The sequence below is a fragment of the Silurus aristotelis genome (genome assembly GCF_946808225.1).
Source record: "Silurus aristotelis genome assembly, chromosome: 2".
NCBI lineage: Eukaryota > Metazoa > Chordata > Actinopteri > Siluriformes > Siluridae > Silurus > Silurus aristotelis.
Genome location: NC_139575.1, coordinates 1,035,597 through 1,053,917, shown reverse-complemented (window position 1 = coordinate 1,053,917; position 18,321 = coordinate 1,035,597). Strand labels below are relative to the sequence as shown.

Genomic DNA, 18,321 nt, shown 5'->3' with positions numbered 1-18,321 from the left:
AAACCCACGATGCTTTATTTATTTATTTTTTTTATTTGAATGAAATTTTATAAAAGACCTTTAATCAAAGCTTTTCACAAAAAAGTTGCCATGAAAACGTGGCATGACACGTGACTCTTCAATCCTTGACACAGTGGTGTCCGAAAAATCTCTACGCAATTCGCTGCAAAGGTGCAGAAGTTCGACAGAGTTACACCTGCTGCAGGTACATGACCCCGCCCACTGACTGTCAAATGGGCGGGGCAGAAGCGAGTGAGTAAATGAATTGTGGTTCACAGTGTTTAATTAATGCTAAATTATTTATGATTTTAAAAACACCACATTGCAGGTTTATGTCAAGTGTGTGTGTGTGTGTGTGTGTGTGTGTGTGTGTGTGTGTGTGTGTGTGTGTGTGTGTGTTTATTTTACAGCATATCCGATGATGTGTGGTTTAATTAGGAAAGAAATTGGAGCATGGATGTGACGGAGCTGAACCTCGGAGAACCCAGCATGTTCCACGTCCTGCCAGGTCGAACGCGTCAATTCACAGCCATCACCAAAATAGTACCTGTAACACACACACACACACACACACACACACACACACACACACATACAGGGAAACTGTACAGCTCAATATCACTTTTCACTTTTTTACTGTTCACATTTCAGTTCCAAAATAACAATAATGAGACAAATATAAATCCGTCTCTGACACTGGAGACTCCTGCCAGAAACAGCTCCGTCCTTACAGAAGATCAGAGGAACACACACGTATCTCCTCAGTTTATTATCGCTCAGAACAAGCCGTTACTATAGAAACAATCTACAGTCACCACCTTCTGACCAATCAGAGAATTCTATATAGTGAACAAATCAGCACTGTATTCACTTTTACAAGTGTGTGTGTGTGTGTGTGTGAGATACCAGAAAGGCTGAAGAACGTGCTGAAAAAAGTAGCCCCAGCTTGATTCTTCTCCCATCACATGCTCCAGGAAGAAAAACGCTCCACCCTGTAAACCAACACCTTATTACTGACCAGTAACATCTGTTTATAAACACGACATCACTTCCTGTGTGTGTGTGTGTGTGTGTGTGTGTGTGTGTGTGTTTCAGAAACCTTTAATAAGACCAGACATTAACACTTCAAATAAATTATTTCCTTTCATGAAACATCCCTCATCATTGTTTCACCAGAAGCAGTTCTGGTTCCTGAGCGGTTCCTCAAACCCATCATGAACCATCCATGAGTTTCCACAGACTGGAGAAAGAAGTGATGGTGAGGTGATGTAACAGGTTTGATAGCTCCGTGTTGTTTTTCTCCACTGCCTCTGCCTCCTTCTCAACTTCATTATATTGCTTATTCATCAAACCAACACCAAACATCACTTCTTTTTTCTTCTTGTACACATTTTTCTTTCTTCCACAAGATCTTCAGTTTGTCCTGGATCTCCATTTGAGATTATATCATCAGTTGGAGTCATGTTCCCCTCTGTATAGCACAGCTGAACTAGTTTCAAACCTTGTGGTAGTGGTGCTATATTCACCCCTGCTCCCTGTACCACCACGTTTCCTGCACTGCCTCCAAAAACTGTACAGAGTTCAAGAGTGGAAACACGTGAACCGGCACAGGCCAGGAACCAGGTACCAGGTACCAGAACCATGCCAGTGTCACGTGGAACCCAAGAAACCTTACTGGAACCTTTGAGAATGTAACAAACTAAATCTTATTTACTAAATAAAATATCAGAACTTTTTGTTTATTGTTTACATCATCATCATCATCAACAACATCAAAATCATCATCATCATCAACAACAAAATCATCATCATCATCAACAACAACAACAAAATCATCATCATCATCATCATCATCAACAACAAAATCATCATCATCATCATCATCATCATCAACAACAAAATCATCATCATCATCATCATCAACAACAACAAAATCATCATCATCATCATCATCAACAACAACAAAATCATCATCATCATCATCATCAACAACAAAATCATCATCATCATCATCATCAACAACAACAAAATCATCATCATCATCATCATCATCAACAACAAAATCATCATCATCATCATCATCAACAACAAAATCATCATCATCATCATCATCATCAACAACAACAACAACAACAACAACAACAACAACAACAACAACAACAATAAGTTACCTCTCTGAGGATCCTCTTGGCCTCCTGCAGGACCTGCCCCGGGTTCTTGACGGAACACAGAACCAGGGTACACACCACCGCGTCCACAGAAGCGTCCTCCACCTGCCGCAAGTCCTCAGCAGGAGCCACCAGGAACCTTTCGTACTCCAAGTGCTTGCTGAGCTCCATGTTCTTCAGCAGATACTTCTGAAAGTGCGGGTTCGGGTCCGTGCACGTGATCCTGCAGCCTGCGGGAAAGTACTCGAAGTTGGTCCCGGTTCCGGTGCCGATCTCCAGCAGGCGCAGAGGCCCGCGCGTGGGCGCGAACCGGGCCAGGTCGCGGAAGAGCTCGCGCTTCTGCTGCTTCATCTTCTCGTTGTAGGGGCGGGAGAACTTGTTCATGATGACCGGAAAGAAGCGCTTGTACACAGAGTAAAGGCCGAGCGCGTCCGCGATCACCAGCGGAACCGTCAACAGCTGAACCACCAGCGTGCACGCGCGCATCAACAGCGCCATGATGATCTGTATGTCTATCTGTCTGTATGTCTGTCTGTATGTCTGTCTGTCTGTCTGTCTGTCTCCCGGTACCGAACTGCGGACTTTGCCCCAGGAGATCACTCTCCGAGACCGTGGCAGAGGGAACCCCTGGCGTCACTGTAACTTATGAATATTCATTACAGCGCACTACCGCAGCGCGTGATTGGCTGAAGCCTGAGTAACGTCATCATGTCCTCTACAATATTTCGCTACAATGTATTTTTACGGTTAATTTATTTAATTGGTTGATTAAAATCCAGCTTCTCGCGCGTTTTATTCCTCAGCTCTGTAACTAAACACACACACACACACACACACACACACACACACACACACACACACACACACACACACTCCACTTTATTTGAACATTCTATAGTAAGTTGTGTAATCAAACATTCATGTGACAGCAGGCCACCTTACAGAACCATGAAGAGAAAATTTTCAGAAATCACTGATTCTCCTGAAATCACAATTCTCCATCACATTTATTGTTGCGTTTTGTGTTAGGTCAGAAGTTGGTTTATGTTTCTGAGAGCAGATCGTGTTTATGAAAGGAAAGTGTTCAACAGTGAGGGAAAGGAGGAGTTTGTGTTCTTTATACAGCACTTCTAACAGTAGTAAGCAAAAAACTCCCTGAGGAAACCAGGAACCAGACATTCATCTCCATTTGGATAAAGAGTGGAGTAAACAAACATCTCACAGAATTGAACTCTTTTATATAAATACAGTGAAAAGTGTTTAATGATGTTTCCTTTTTTTTTATGCCACAAACTAAATAATGCAACATTCTGAAGATTTGCATGGTGTTGAAGTGTGGAATTGGAGAAATGATGGTTCAGGATTCCTTCCCCTTCCAGAATCTTCCCTTCTCCAAAACAACCCCAAACCATTAAACGTCCACCTCCATGTGTGAGTGTGAGGGTGAGGGTGAGGGAGTCTGATCTCATTTACATTTGGGGCATTAAGTCAAGTGAAGTTTATTTCTATTGCACTTTTCACAACAGACGTTGTCTCAAAGCAGCTTTACAGACTTTAAGAATGAAGGTAAATAATGTGTTTATCTCTGATGATGGAGACTGTGGTGACTGTGGTAAAGGAAAAACTCCCTTAGATGTAATAAGGAAGAAACCTTGAGAGGAACCAGACTCAAAAGCAGAACCTCATCCTCATTTGGGTGACATCAAGAGTGTGATTATAGTCTTTAAACACTACAGAACACTGGAGAGTGAGAACTAACATGAGCACTGGAGTGTGTGATTATGACTGATGATCTTTCTACAGTCTTCTACAGTCATTATGGTTATAAAACCAGGAGCTACTGAGCAACTCATAAAATAACTCAACATCTGAGATCATTAAAGATTCAACACCAGCTTCTCCATGCCAGAGCCTTTAAACACTCCAGGAGGTCCAGTGTCCAAACTCCACATGCAGTGGGATCCAGCTGGCACTGGTACGTCTCTAGATGGTTCGGGAAGTTTGCGAGTTCGGCATCTATTTCTTTAAAAGTCCACAATCTTCATGAGGTGGGAGGAGACTGGCTCTGGAGCAACCTCAGGATGCCTCGGGATGGGGAGAGAAAGAGAAGCAGTGGAGAGGAATTAGCGTAGCTGCTGTTCATGATATTAACAGCACAAGTTGATAATGTGCATGTGATCAGATGTTCTGGAGCACAAGGTTGTGATGTGATGTGTGTGATGTGTGTTATGTGTAGGCTTTGCTAAAAAGATATGTTTTTAATCTACACTTAAACTGGGAGAGTGTATCTGAACCCCGAACACTGTCAGGAAGACTATTCCAGAGTTTAGGAGCTAAATGTGAAAATGCTCTACCGCCTTTAGTGGACTTTGCTATTCTAGGAACTACTAGAAGCCCAGAGTTTTGAGATCTCAGGGAGCGTGACGGATTGTAGCGTGTTAAGAGACTGGATAGATACATGGGAGCCAAACCATTTAGTGCTTTATAAGTGAGTAGCAGTAGTTTGTAGTCTATTCGAAACTTAATAGGAAGCCAATGTAGGGACGATAAGATTGGGGTTATATGATCGTATTTTCTTGACCTAGTAAGAACTCTTGCTGCGGCATTCTGAACTAACTGAAGCTTGTTTATTAATGATGCAGGACATCCACCTAGTAATGCATTACAGTAGTCTATTCTAGAGGTCATAAACGCATGGACGAGCTTCTCTGCATCAGATATAGATAACATATTTCTTAGCTTAGAAATATTTCTGAGGTGAAAGAAGGCTGTTTTTGTAACTTGATTGATTTGATTTTTAAAAGATAAGTTGCTGTCTAAAATAACTCCCAGATCTTTTTCTGTTAAACTAGTAGTTACAGAACATCCGTCTAAATGCAGGCTGAGATGCTGGAGCTTCTGTATACTGGTTTTTGTGCCGATGAGCAAAATCTCCGTTTTATCAGAATTTAATAGCAGAAAGTTATGGGTCATCCAATCTCTTATTTCTTCAACACACTCAGTTATGCGAGCTAATTGAGCTGTATCGCCTGGTTTGGATGAGATATATAGCTGGGTATCATCAGCGTAACAGTGGAAGCTAATCACATACCTTCTAATAATATTTCCTGAGGGAAGCATGTATATTGTGAAGACCAGGGGTCCTAGAACTGAACCTTGTGGCACTCCATAATTAACCTGTATAGCTCTCCATTTAAGTCTACGAAATGGTAACGATCAGACAGGTAGGATTTAAACCAGCTTAATGCCTGTCCCTGAATACCGATGTAATTCTGTAAGCGATCGAGGAGAAGATCATGATCTATAGTGTCGAACGCAGCACTAAGATCTAGTAAAACTAATAGGGAGATGTAGCCTTGGTCTGAAGCTAAAAACAGGTCGTTAGTGATTTTAACTAGAGCAGTTTCTGTGCTATGATGGGGCCTAAAACCTGACTGAAACTCTTCAAAGATATTGTTCTCCTGCAAGTGGTTACATAACTGGGCAGCGACAATCTTTTCTAAAATCTTAGACATAAATGGGAGATTTAAAATTGGTCTGTAATTCGATAGCGTGCTTGGATCCAGATTAGGTTTTTTAATGAGGGGCTTAATAACTGCTAACTTGAGGGATTTAGGGACGTGACCTAACGATAGTGAGGAGTTAATAATATTGAGAAGAGGCTCACCAGCTGTATGGAACACTTCCTTCAGTAGTTTAGTGGGAATTGGATCTAACTGACATGTTGTTGATTTAGCTTTCATAATAGCATCATACAGCTCTTCCTGTCCTATACATGTAAAACAGTGTAGTTGTGGAGTTTAAGGTGAGAATTGGTCAGGAGATGATCTCAGAGGTTGGACCTCCACAATTGTTTTTTAATACTATACATTTTTTCAGTGAATATTCATAAAGTCCTCACTACTAAAGTGTAAAACTATGGCAGACGTCCGTGTCCACAGCGATGTACAAAAGTGCTTTGAGTCTCTATTAATGAAAAAATCTACACTGGTACACTGGATTACACACTGAAGATAAATCAGCCTACAACTCTATTGAAAGGTTAAGTGTTTCAGGAAGAGGAAGATCTTCAACTGCATCACATCTTCTCTCCTGTTCTCCAGAATACACACAATCTTCTGATAAAGACACAAACATCCCATTTGGATTCCACAGAACTTTCTTCCACTCATTTACTCTCCAAACGCTGTTTAATCTCTTTTTTAAACCCACAGAAGACTCAGGGTTTCTACACTGGGGCCTGAATTTGTGGGATTATGGGAAGCTTTATAATCTGTACAGGAAGAAAATCTGATAGTGTGATGGTGATTTTGAGCTCCAGGGATTGAGCCAATCTGCAGTGTTTATTCTACACTTTACACATTCTCTTCCATTAATATGTGCGATGTTCAGAATCTATTTTCACGTGCATTTCGTTTGTTTATTTGTGTGTGTGTGTGTGTGTGTCTGTCTCCCGGGTGTTGAGTGTAATATTCAGATTGTCCAGTAGGTGTCGCTGTGAGCGTCCAGGTCGTGTTGTGTTACAGGAATAGAAGAAGGCGTGCGGCAGTGTTGCTGATTGATGATCTGATCTCGGACTCTACTAATCATCTTTCCATTCCAATATTTCTGACAGGGTTTTACCTCCACACTTCCATCTGATCCGCTGGAGCTGAATTTGAGGAGCTTCACTGCGTTCTGCTGGAAACATCAAGGTAACTTCAACTCAGCTAACAGTGTCTCAATCCTAAACGGGTTTCTGCTCCCTACACTAGTGCACTACAGAGTCTACACTAGTGCTGTTTACTACACACTCCGTAGTGCACTACAGTCTACACTAGCGCTGTTTACCACACACTCCGTAGTGCACTACAGAGTCTACACTAGCGCTGTTTACTACACACTCCGTAGTGCACTACAGAGTCTACACTAGCGCTGTTTACTACACACTCCGTAGTGCACTACAGAGTCTACACTAGCGCTGTTTACTACACACTCCGTAGTGCACTACAGTCTACACTAGCGCCGTTTACCACACACTCCGTAGTGCACTACAGAGTCTACACTAGCGCTGTTTACCACACACTCCGTAGTGCACTACAGTCTACACTAGCGCTGTTTACCACACACTCCGTAGTGCACTACAGTCTACACTAGCGCTGTTTACCACACACTCCGTAGTGCACTACAGAGTCTACACTAGCGCTGTTTAATACACACTCCGTAGTGCACTAGAGTCTACACTAGCGCTGTTTACCACACACTCCGTAGTGCACTACAGTCTACACTAGCGCTGTTTACCACACACTCCGTAGTGCACTACAGAGTCTACACTAGCGCTGTTTAATACACACTCCGTAGTGCACTAGAGTCTACACTAGCGCTGTTTAATACACACTCCGTAGTGCACTACAGAGTCTACACTAGCGCTGTTTACCACACACTCCGTAGTGCACTACAGAGTCTACACTAGCGCTGTTTACCACACACTCCGTAGTGCACTACAGAGTCTACACTAGCGCTGTTTACCACACACTCCGTAGTGCACTACAGAGTCTACACTAGCGCTGTTTACCACACACTCCGTAGTGCACTACAGAGTCTACACTAGCGCTGTTTACCACACACTCCGTAGTGCACTACAGAGTCTACACTAGCGCTGTTTACCACACACTCCGTAGTGCACTATAGAGTCTACACTAGCGCTGTTTACTACACACTCCGTAGTGCACTACAGAGTCTACACTAGCGCTGTTTACCACACACTCCGTAGTGCACTACAGTCTACACTAGCGCCGTTTATTACACACTCCGTAGTGCACTACAGAGTCTACACTAGCGCCGTTTAATACACACTCTGTAGTGCACTACAGAGTCTACACTAGCGCTGTTTACTACACACTCCGTAGTGCACTACAGAGTCTACACTAGCGCTGTTTACTACACACTCCGTAGTGCACTACAGTCTACACTAGCGCTGTTTAATACACACTCCGTAGTGCACTACAGAGTCTACACTAGCGCTGTTTACTACACACTCCGTAGTGCACTACAGAGTCTACACTAGCGCTGTTTAATACACACTCCGTAGTGCACTACAGAGTCTACACTAGCGCCGTTTAATACACACTCCGTAGTGCACTACAGAGTCTACACTAGCGCCGTTTACTACACACTCTGTAGTGCACTACAGAGTCTACACTAGCGCTGTTTACCACACACTCCGTAGTGCACTACAGAGTCTACACTAGCGCTGTTTACCACACACTCTGTAGTGCACTACAGAGTCTACACTAGCGCTGTTTACCACACACTCTGTAGTGCACTACAGAGTCTACACTAGCGCTGTTTACTACACACTCCGTAGTGCACTACAGTCTACACTAGCGCCGTTTATTACACACTCCGTAGTGCACTACAGAGTCTACACTAGCGCTGTTTAATACACACTCCGTAGTGCACTACAGAGTCTACACTAGCGCTGTTTACCACACACTCCGTAGTGCACTACAGAGTCTACACTAGCGCTGTTTAATACACACTCCGTAGTGCACTACAGAGTCTACACTAGCGCTGTTTACTACACACTCCGTAGTGCACTACAGAGTCTACACTAGCGCTGTTTAATACACACTCCGTAGTGCACTACAGAGTCTACACTAGCGCTGTTTACTACACACTCCGTAGTGCACTACAGTCTACACTAGCGCCGTTTACTACACACTCCGTAGTGCACTACAGAGTCTACACTAGCGCTGTTTACCACACACTCCGTAGTGCACTACAGTCTACACTAGCGCTGTTTACCACACACTCCGTAGTGCACTACAGAGTCTACACTAGCGCCGTTTACTACACACTCCGTAGTGCACTACAGAGTCTACACTAGCGCTGTTTACTATACATTCCGTAGTGCACTACAGAGTCTACACTAGCGCTGTTTACCACACACTCCGTAGTGCACTACAGTCTACACTAGCGCTGTTTACCACACACTCCGTAGTGCACTACAGAGTCTACACTAGCGCCGTTTAATACACACTCCGTAGTGCACTACAGAGTCTACACTAGTGCTGTTTAATACACACTCCGTAGTGCACTACAGAGTCTACACTAGCGCTGTTTACTACACACTCCCTAGTGCACTACAGAGTCTACACTAGCGCCGTTTACCACACACTCCGTAGTGCACTACAGAGTCTACACTAGCGCCGTTTAATACACACTCCGTAGTGCACTACAGAGTCTCCACTAGCGCCGTTTACTACACACTCCGTAGTGCACTACAGAGTCTACATCAGCGCTGTTTACTACACACTCCGTAGTGCACTACAGAGTCTACACTAGCGCTGTTTAATACACACTCCGTAGTGCACTACAGAGTCTACACTAGCGCCGTTTACTACACACTCCGTAGTGCACTACAGAGTCTACACTAGCGCCGTTTACCACACACTCCGTAGTGCACTACAGAGTCTACACTAGCGCCGTTTACCACACACTCCGTAGTGCACTACAGAGTCTACACTAGCGCTGTTTAATACACACTCCGTAGTGCACTACAGAGTCTACACTAGCGCCGTTTACCACACACTCCGTAGTGCACTACAGAGTCTACACTAGCGCTGTTTAATACACACTCCGTAGTGCACTACAGAGTCTACACTAGCGCCGTTTAATACACACTCCGTAGTGCACTACAGAGTCTACACTAGCGCCGTTTACCACACACTCCGTAGTGCACTACAGAGTCTACACTAGCGCTGTTTACTACACACTCCGTAGTGCACTACAGAGTCTACACTAGCGCTGTTTACCACACACTCCGTAGTGCACTACAGAGTCTACACTAGCGCTGTTTAATACACACTCCGTAGTGCACTACAGAGTCTACACTAGCGCTGTTTACTACACACTCCGTAGTGCACTACAGAGTCTACACTAGCGCTGTTTACTACACACTCCGTAGTGCACTACAGAGTCTACACTAGCGCTGTTTAATACACACTCCGTAGTGCACTACAGAGTCTACACTAGCGCTGTTTACTACACACTCCGTAGTGCACTACAGAGTCTACACTAGCGCCGTTTACCACACACTCCGTAGTGCACTACAGAGTCTACACTAGCGCCGTTTACCACACACTCCGTAGTGCACTACAGTCTACACTAGCGCTGTTTACTACACACTCCGTAGTGCACTACAGAGTCTACACTAGCGCTGTTTAATACACACTCCGTAGTGCACTACAGAGTCTACACTAGCGCCGTTTAATACACACTCCGTAGTGCACTACAGAGTCTACACTAGCGCTGTTTACTACACACTCCGTAGTGCACTACAGAGTCTACACTAGCGCTGTTTACCACACACTCCGTAGTGCACTACAGAGTCTACACTAGCGCTGTTTACTACACACTCCGTAGTGCACTACAGTCTACACTAGCGCTGTTTAATACACACTCCGTAGTGCACTACAGAGTCTACACTAGCGCTGTTTACCACACACTCCGTAGTGCACTACAGTCTACACTAGCGCTGTTTACCACACACTCCGTAGTGCACTACAGAGTCTACACTAGCGCCGTTTACTACACACTCCGTAGTGCACTACAGAGTCTACACTAGCGCTGTTTACTATACATTCCGTAGTGCACTACAGAGTCTACACTAGCGCTGTTTACCACACACTCCGTAGTGCACTACAGTCTACACTAGCGCTGTTTACCACACACTCCGTAGTGCACTACAGAGTCTACACTAGCGCCGTTTAATACACACTCCGTAGTGCACTACAGAGTCTACACTAGTGCTGTTTAATACACACTCCGTAGTGCACTACAGAGTCTACACTAGCGCTGTTTACTACACACTCCCTAGTGCACTACAGAGTCTACACTAGCGCCGTTTACCACACACTCCGTAGTGCACTACAGAGTCTACACTAGCGCCGTTTAATACACACTCCGTAGTGCACTACAGAGTCTACACTAGCGCCGTTTACTACACACTCCGTAGTGCACTACAGAGTCTACATCAGCGCTGTTTACTACACACTCCGTAGTGCACTACAGAGTCTACACTAGCGCTGTTTAATACACACTCCGTAGTGCACTACAGAGTCTACACTAGCGCTGTTTAATACACACTCCGTAGTGCACTACAGAGTCTACACTAGCGCCGTTTACCACACACTCCGTAGTGCACTACAGAGTCTACACTAGCGCCGTTTACCACACACTCCGTAGTGCACTACAGAGTCTACACTAGCGCCGTTTACCACACACTCCGTAGTGCACTACAGAGTCTACACTAGCGCTGTTTAATACACACTCCGTAGTGCACTACAGAGTCTACACTAGCGCCGTTTACCACACACTCCGTAGTGCACTACAGAGTCTACACTAGCGCCGTTTACCACACACTCCGTAGTGCACTACAGAGTCTACACTAGCGCTGTTTAATACACACTCCGTAGTGCACTACAGAGTCTACACTAGCGCCGTTTAATACACACTCCGTAGTGCACTACAGAGTCTACACTAGCGCCGTTTACCACACACTCCGTAGTGCACTACAGAGTCTACACTAGCGCCGTTTACTACACACTCCGTAGTGCACTACAGAGTCTACACTAGCGCCGTTTAATACACACTCCGTAGTGCACTACAGAGTCTACACTAGCGCTGTTTACTACACACTCCGTAGTGCACTACAGAGTCTACACTAGCGCTGTTTACTACACACTCCGTAGTGCACTACAGAGTCTACACTAGCGCCGTTTAATACACACTCCGTAGTGCACTACAGAGTCTACACTAGCGCTGTTTACTACACACTCCGTAGTGCACTACAGAGTCTACACTAGCGCCGTTTACTACACACTCCGTAGTGCACTACAGAGTCTACATCAGCGCTGTTTACTACACACTCCGTAGTGCACTACAGAGTCTACACTAGCGCTGTTTACTACACACTCCGTAGTGCACTACAGAGTCTACACTAGCGCCGTTTACCACACACTCCGTAGTGCACTACAGAGTCTACACTAGCGCCGTTTAATACACACTCCGTAGTGCACTACAGAGTCTACACTAGCGCCGTTTACTACACACTCCGTAGTGCACTACAGAGTCTACATCAGCGCTGTTTACTACACACTCCGTAGTGCACTACAGAGTCTACACTAGCGCTGTTTAATACACACTCCGTAGTGCACTACAGAGTCTACACTAGCGCTGTTTACCACACACTCCGTAGTGCACTACAGAGTCTACACTAGCGCTGTTTACCACACACTCCGTAGTGCACTACAGAGTCTACACTAGCGCCGTTTAATACACACTCCGTAGTGCACTACAGAGTCTACACTAGCGCTGTTTACTACACACTCCGTAGTGCACTACAGAGTCTACACTAGCGCTGTTTACTACACACTCCGTAGTGCACTACAGAGTCTACACTAGCGCTGTTTACCACACACTCCGTAGTGCACTACAGAGTCTACACTAGCGCAGTTTACTACACACTCCGTAGTGCACTACAGAGTCTACACTAGCGCAGTTTACTACACACTCCGTAGTGCACTACAGAGTCTACACTAGCGCCGTCTAATACACACTCCGTGGTGCACTACAGAGTCTACACTAGCGCCGTTTACCGCGCACTCCGTGGTACACTACAGAGTCTACACTAGCGCCGTTTACCACACACTCCGTAGTGCACTACAGAGTCTACACTAGCGCCGTTTACTACACACTCCGTAGTGCACTACAGAGTCTACATCAGCGCTGTTTACTACACACTCCGTAGTGCACTACAGAGTCTACACTAGCGCTGTTTACTACACACTCCGTAGTGCACTACAGAGTCTACACTAGCGCCGTTTACCACACACTCCGTAGTGCACTACAGAGTCTACACTAGCGCCGTTTAATACACACTCCGTAGTGCACTACAGAGTCTACACTAGCGCCGTTTACTACACACTCCGTAGTGCACTACAGAGTCTACATCAGCGCTGTTTACTACACACTCCGTAGTGCACTACAGAGTCTACACTAGCGCTGTTTAATACACACTCCGTAGTGCACTACAGAGTCTACACTAGCGCTGTTTACCACACACTCCGTAGTGCACTACAGAGTCTACACTAGCGCTGTTTACCACACACTCCGTAGTGCACTACAGAGTCTACACTAGCGCCGTTTAATACACACTCCGTAGTGCACTACAGAGTCTACACTAGCGCTGTTTACTACACACTCCGTAGTGCACTACAGAGTCTACACTAGCGCTGTTTACTACACACTCCGTAGTGCACTACAGAGTCTACACTAGCGCTGTTTACCACACACTCCGTAGTGCACTACAGAGTCTACACTAGCGCAGTTTACTACACACTCCGTAGTGCACTACAGAGTCTACACTAGCGCAGTTTACTACACACTCCGTAGTGCACTACAGAGTCTACACTAGCGCCGTCTAATACACACTCCGTGGTGCACTACAGAGTCTACACTAGCGCCGTTTACCGCGCACTCCGTGGTACACTACAGAGTCTACACTAGCGCCGTTTACCACACACTCCGTAGTGCACTACAGAGTCTACACTAGCGCCGTTTACCACACACTCCGTAGTGCACTACAGAGTCTACACTAGCGCCGTTTACCACACACTCCGTAGTGCACTACAGAGTCTACACTAGCGCCGTTTACTACACACTCCGTAGTGCACTACAGAGTCTACACTAGCGCAGTTTACTACACACTCCGTGGTGCACTACAGAGTCTACACTAGCGCCGTCTAATACACACTCCGTGGTGCACTACAGAGTCTACACTAGCGCCGTTTACCGCGCACTCCGTGGTACACTACAGAGTCTACACTAGCGCCGTTTACCGCGCACTCCGTGGTGCACTACAGAGTCTACACTAGCGCCGTTTACCGCGCACTCCGTAGTGCACTACAGAGTCTACACTAGCGCTGTTTACTACACACTCCGTAGTGCACTACAGAGTCTACACTAGCGCTGTTTACTACACACTCCGTAGTGCACTACAGAGTCTACACTAGCGCTGTTTACCACACACTCCGTAGTGCACTACAGAGTCTACACTAGCGCAGTTTACTACACACTCCGTAGTGCACTACAGAGTCTACACTAGCGCAGTTTACTACACACTCCGTAGTGCACTACAGAGTCTACACTAGCGCCGTCTAATACACACTCCGTGGTGCACTACAGAGTCTACACTAGCGCCGTTTACCGCGCACTCCGTGGTACACTACAGAGTCTACACTAGCGCCGTTTACCACACACTCCGTAGTGCACTACAGAGTCTACACTAGCGCCGTTTACCACACACTCCGTAGTGCACTACAGAGTCTACACTAGCGCCGTTTACCACACACTCCGTAGTGCACTACAGAGTCTACACTAGCGCCGTTTACTACACACTCCGTAGTGCACTACAGAGTCTACACTAGCGCAGTTTACTACACACTCCGTGGTGCACTACAGAGTCTACACTAGCGCCGTCTAATACACACTCCGTGGTGCACTACAGAGTCTACACTAGCGCCGTTTACCGCGCACTCCGTGGTACACTACAGAGTCTACACTAGCGCCGTTTACCGCGCACTCCGTGGTGCACTACAGAGTCTACACTAGCGCCGTTTACCGCGCACTCCGTGGTGCACTACAGAGTCTACACTAGCGCCGTTTACCGCGCACTCCGTGGTGCACTACAGAGTCTACACTAGCGCCGTTTACCGCGCACTCCGTGGTGCACTACAGAGTCTACACTAGCGCCGTTTACCGCGCACTCCGTGGTGCACTACAGAGTCTACACTAGCGCCGTTTACCGCGCACTCCGTGGTGCACTACAGAGTCTACACTAGCGCCGTTTACCGCGCACTCCGTGGTGCACTACAGAGTCTACACTAGCGCCGTTTACCGCGCACTCCGTGGTGCACTACAGAGTCTACACTAGCGCCGTTTACCGCACACTCCGTGGTGCACTACAGAGTCTACACTAGCGCCGTTTACCGCACACTCCGTAGTGCACTACAGAGTCTACACTAGCGCCGTTTACTACACGCTCCGTAGTGCACTACAGAGTCTACACTAGCGCCGTTTAATACACGCTCCGTATTGCACTACAGAGTCTACACTATCGCCGTTTAATACACGCTCCGTGGTGCACTACAGCGTCTACACTAGCGCCGTTTACCGCGCACTCCGTGGTGCACTACAGCGTCTACACTAGCGCCGTTTACCGCGCACTCCGTGGTGCACTACAGCGTCTACACTAGCGCCGTTTACCGCGCACTCCGTGGTGCACTACAGCGTCTACACTAGCGCCGTTTACCGCGCACTCCGTGGTGCACTACAGCGTCTACACTAGCGCCGTTTACCGCGCACTCCGTGGTGCACTACAGCGTCTACACTAGCGCCGTTTACCGCGCACTCCGTGGTGCACTACAGCGTCTACACTAGCGCCGTTTACCGCGCACTCCGTGGTGCACTACAGCGTCTACACTAGCGCCGTTTACCGCGCACTCCGTGGTGCACTACAGCGTCTACACTAGCGCCGTTTACCGCGCACTCCGTGGTGCACTACAGCGTCTACACTAGCGCCGTTTACCGCGCACTCCGTGGTGCACTACAGAGTCTACACTAGCGCCGTTTACCGCGCACTCCGTGGTGCACTACAGCGTCTACACTAGCGCCGTTTACCGCGCACTCCGTGGTGCACTACAGAGTCTACACTAGCGCCGTTTACCGCGCACTCCGTGGTGCACTACAGAGTCTACACTAGCGCCGTTTACCGCGCACTCCGTGGTGCACTACAGAGTCTACACTAGCGCCGTTTACCGCGCACTCCGTGGTGCACTACAGCGTCTACACTAGCGCCGTTTACCGCGCACTCCGTGGTGCACTACAGCGTCTACACTAGCGCCGTTTACCGCGCACTCCGTGGTGCACTACAGCGTCTACACTAGCGCCGTTTACCGCGCACTCCGTGGTGCACTACAGAGTCTACACTATAATAAAACTCTCGGATTCACAGCTACAGAGTGTAAATTTACTTTAATCTTTACTTGATCTTTTACTGTTAGCAACTGTAACCAAACACTTTCCCTAAGGGCTCATTAAAGGTCTGATTCTGATTGTATCTCTCATCTTTGGATGCAGGAGCATGACATTTTCTCTTCACTTGAACTTGGAGACCCAAACCTGTTCCAGTATAACAATGCTCCTGTGCACAAAGCCAGCTCCATGAAGGTCTACTTTCCAGTGGAAGATCTCCTGCTATAGAGCTCCCAGTCCTATTGAACACCCCAGGCCTCCTCACATTCCCACCTACCTGACTTTACTGACACCCTTGTAGCTGAATGAATCTCCACAATAATCTAGTAAAACATCTTCCCAGAAGAATGGAGATCATTATCTCATTATCAGCAAATTATAAATATGAAACATTATAAAACCAAATACATCATTTCTTCATTAAAAAACAAACTTGTGATTGTTGACAAATTTCTGTGAATTAAGCAATAAAACACACTTTAAAGAATATCAGCTGAGTTCTTCCTCTTCTGCAGTGTTGGAAAAGTGAGTGACACTCACTTTTGGTAGGTGGTAGAACTCAGCATGTGGTGATGAAGTCCACGGGTTTCAGACTGTAGACAGAAAGGACGTTTATTTAGTAATAAAAGTAATTGTATATTACTAAAGATCTCAGTGTGTTCAGTTCACGTGTAACATATTTGAATATATTTGATTGTATTGTGTTGCACTGGAGGCCAAATGACGAATACCTTCAGTGTTGTCCAAATACTTATGGACTCACATGTGTGCGAAATTAATGAATGAATGTTTTGTTTCCTTCTTCCTGCCTCTTCCCGATGCTGTTATGCGTTCTCCTGTCCTCTCCTGATCTCCTCCATTCTACACCTTCTGGATTTCTCCACAAGAGCATCCAGATCTCCAGCCGGGATGAAATCGGGCGAAATGAAGCGCGAGAACCCGGAGTCCTCACTCGGCCCCGGTTCTCCTCAGAGATCATCTTTACTCCTGAACACGTCTCGGTGTCGCAGACGAGCGAAGAAAGGAGGACATCAGTGTTCGGAGTGTGGTAAGAGCTTCACCCATTCGAGCACCCTGAGAGAGCACCAGCGCATGCACACGGGGGAGAAGCCGTACACGTGTTCACACTGCGCCAAGAGCTTCAGTCAGAGGAGCACGCTCATAAAACATCACCGGATCCACACGGGAGAGAAACCATACCGGTGCTCACAGTGCGGGACGAGCTTCAGCCAGAAGAGCCACGTGAAGAAACACCAGCGCATCCACAGCGGAGAGAAGCTGTATCGCTGCTCGCTGTGCGGGAAGAGCTTCATCGAGAGCGGCAATCTCATAAAGCACCGGCGCGTCCACACCGGAGAGAAACCGTACCAGTGCTCGCAGTGCGGCAAGAACTTCACCAGGTTGAGCAATCTGCAGCGGCACCAGCGCATCCACAAGGGCGAGAAGCCGTATCCGTGCTCGCAGTGTGGGAAGAGCTTCATCGAGAAGAGCAAGCTGATGAAGCACCAGCGTATCCACACCGGAGAGAAGCCGCATCAGTGTTTAAACTGCGGCAGGAGCTTTACAGAAAGGAGGACGCTTCAGCAGCACCTTCTCATCCACACTGGAGATAAACCACACTGCTGCTCGGAGTGCGGGAAGAGTTTCAGAGAAAAGGCGGCTCTCCGAGTGCACCAGCACATCCACACGGGGCAGAAACCATATTACTGCCCTCAGTGTGGCAAAGGCTTCACCACACACAGGAGCTTCCAGCAGCACCAGCGCATCCACACGGGGGAGAAGCCGTACCAGTGCTCCCAGTGCGCCAAGAGCTTCAGTAACCAGAGCAACCTGCGGGAACACCAGCGCACCCACAGCGGGGAGAAGCGCTACCAGTGCCCACAGTGCGGGAAGAGCTTCATCAGACGCAGCAATTTACAGAGACACAAACACCTTCCTGCCCCCGCACTCGAGGAGATCCCGCACCTCTCTCCGTGTGAAGATCCCGCACCTCTCTCCGTGTGAAGATCCCGCACCTCTCTCCGTGTGAAGATCCCGCACCTCTCTCCGTGTGAAGATCCCGCACCTCTCTCCGTGT

At 47.0% G+C, this 18,321-nt stretch overlaps 2 protein-coding genes across 3 annotated transcripts; one reads left to right on the top strand and one right to left on the bottom strand.

Annotated features, from left to right (window-relative positions):
- Window positions 1-339: 339 nt before the first annotated feature.
- LOC310739045 (thiol S-methyltransferase TMT1A-like) lies at window positions 340-2,984 on the bottom strand. The gene is made up of 3 exons (XM_083564645.1): window positions 2,172-2,984; window positions 907-992; window positions 340-547 (listed from the first exon to the last, which is right to left on the bottom strand). Exons 1-3 carry the CDS (start codon window positions 2,664-2,666, stop codon window positions 400-402), a joined length of 729 nt encoding a protein of 242 aa, XP_083420771.1. The 5' UTR covers window positions 2,667-2,984; the 3' UTR covers window positions 340-399.
- Window positions 2,985-6,616: 3,632 nt separating this feature from the next.
- LOC310738681 (uncharacterized protein) lies at window positions 6,617-18,286 on the top strand. Of its 2 annotated transcripts, none has more exons than XR_014537133.1 (2): window positions 6,617-6,862; window positions 16,350-17,125. XR_014537133.1 is itself a non-coding variant. In XM_083563872.1 (2 exons), exon 2 carries the CDS (start codon window positions 17,154-17,156, stop codon window positions 18,246-18,248), a length of 1,095 nt encoding a protein of 364 aa, XP_083419998.1. In that variant the 5' UTR covers window positions 6,642-6,862; window positions 17,132-17,153; the 3' UTR covers window positions 18,249-18,286. The 2 variants fall into 2 exon arrangements, 1 of the variants encoding a protein (XP_083419998.1); XM_083563872.1 differs by lacking the exon at window positions 16,350-17,125 and adding an exon at window positions 17,132-18,286 and having other exon boundaries at window positions 6,642-6,862.
- The last annotated feature ends 35 nt before the right edge of the window (window positions 18,287-18,321 follow it).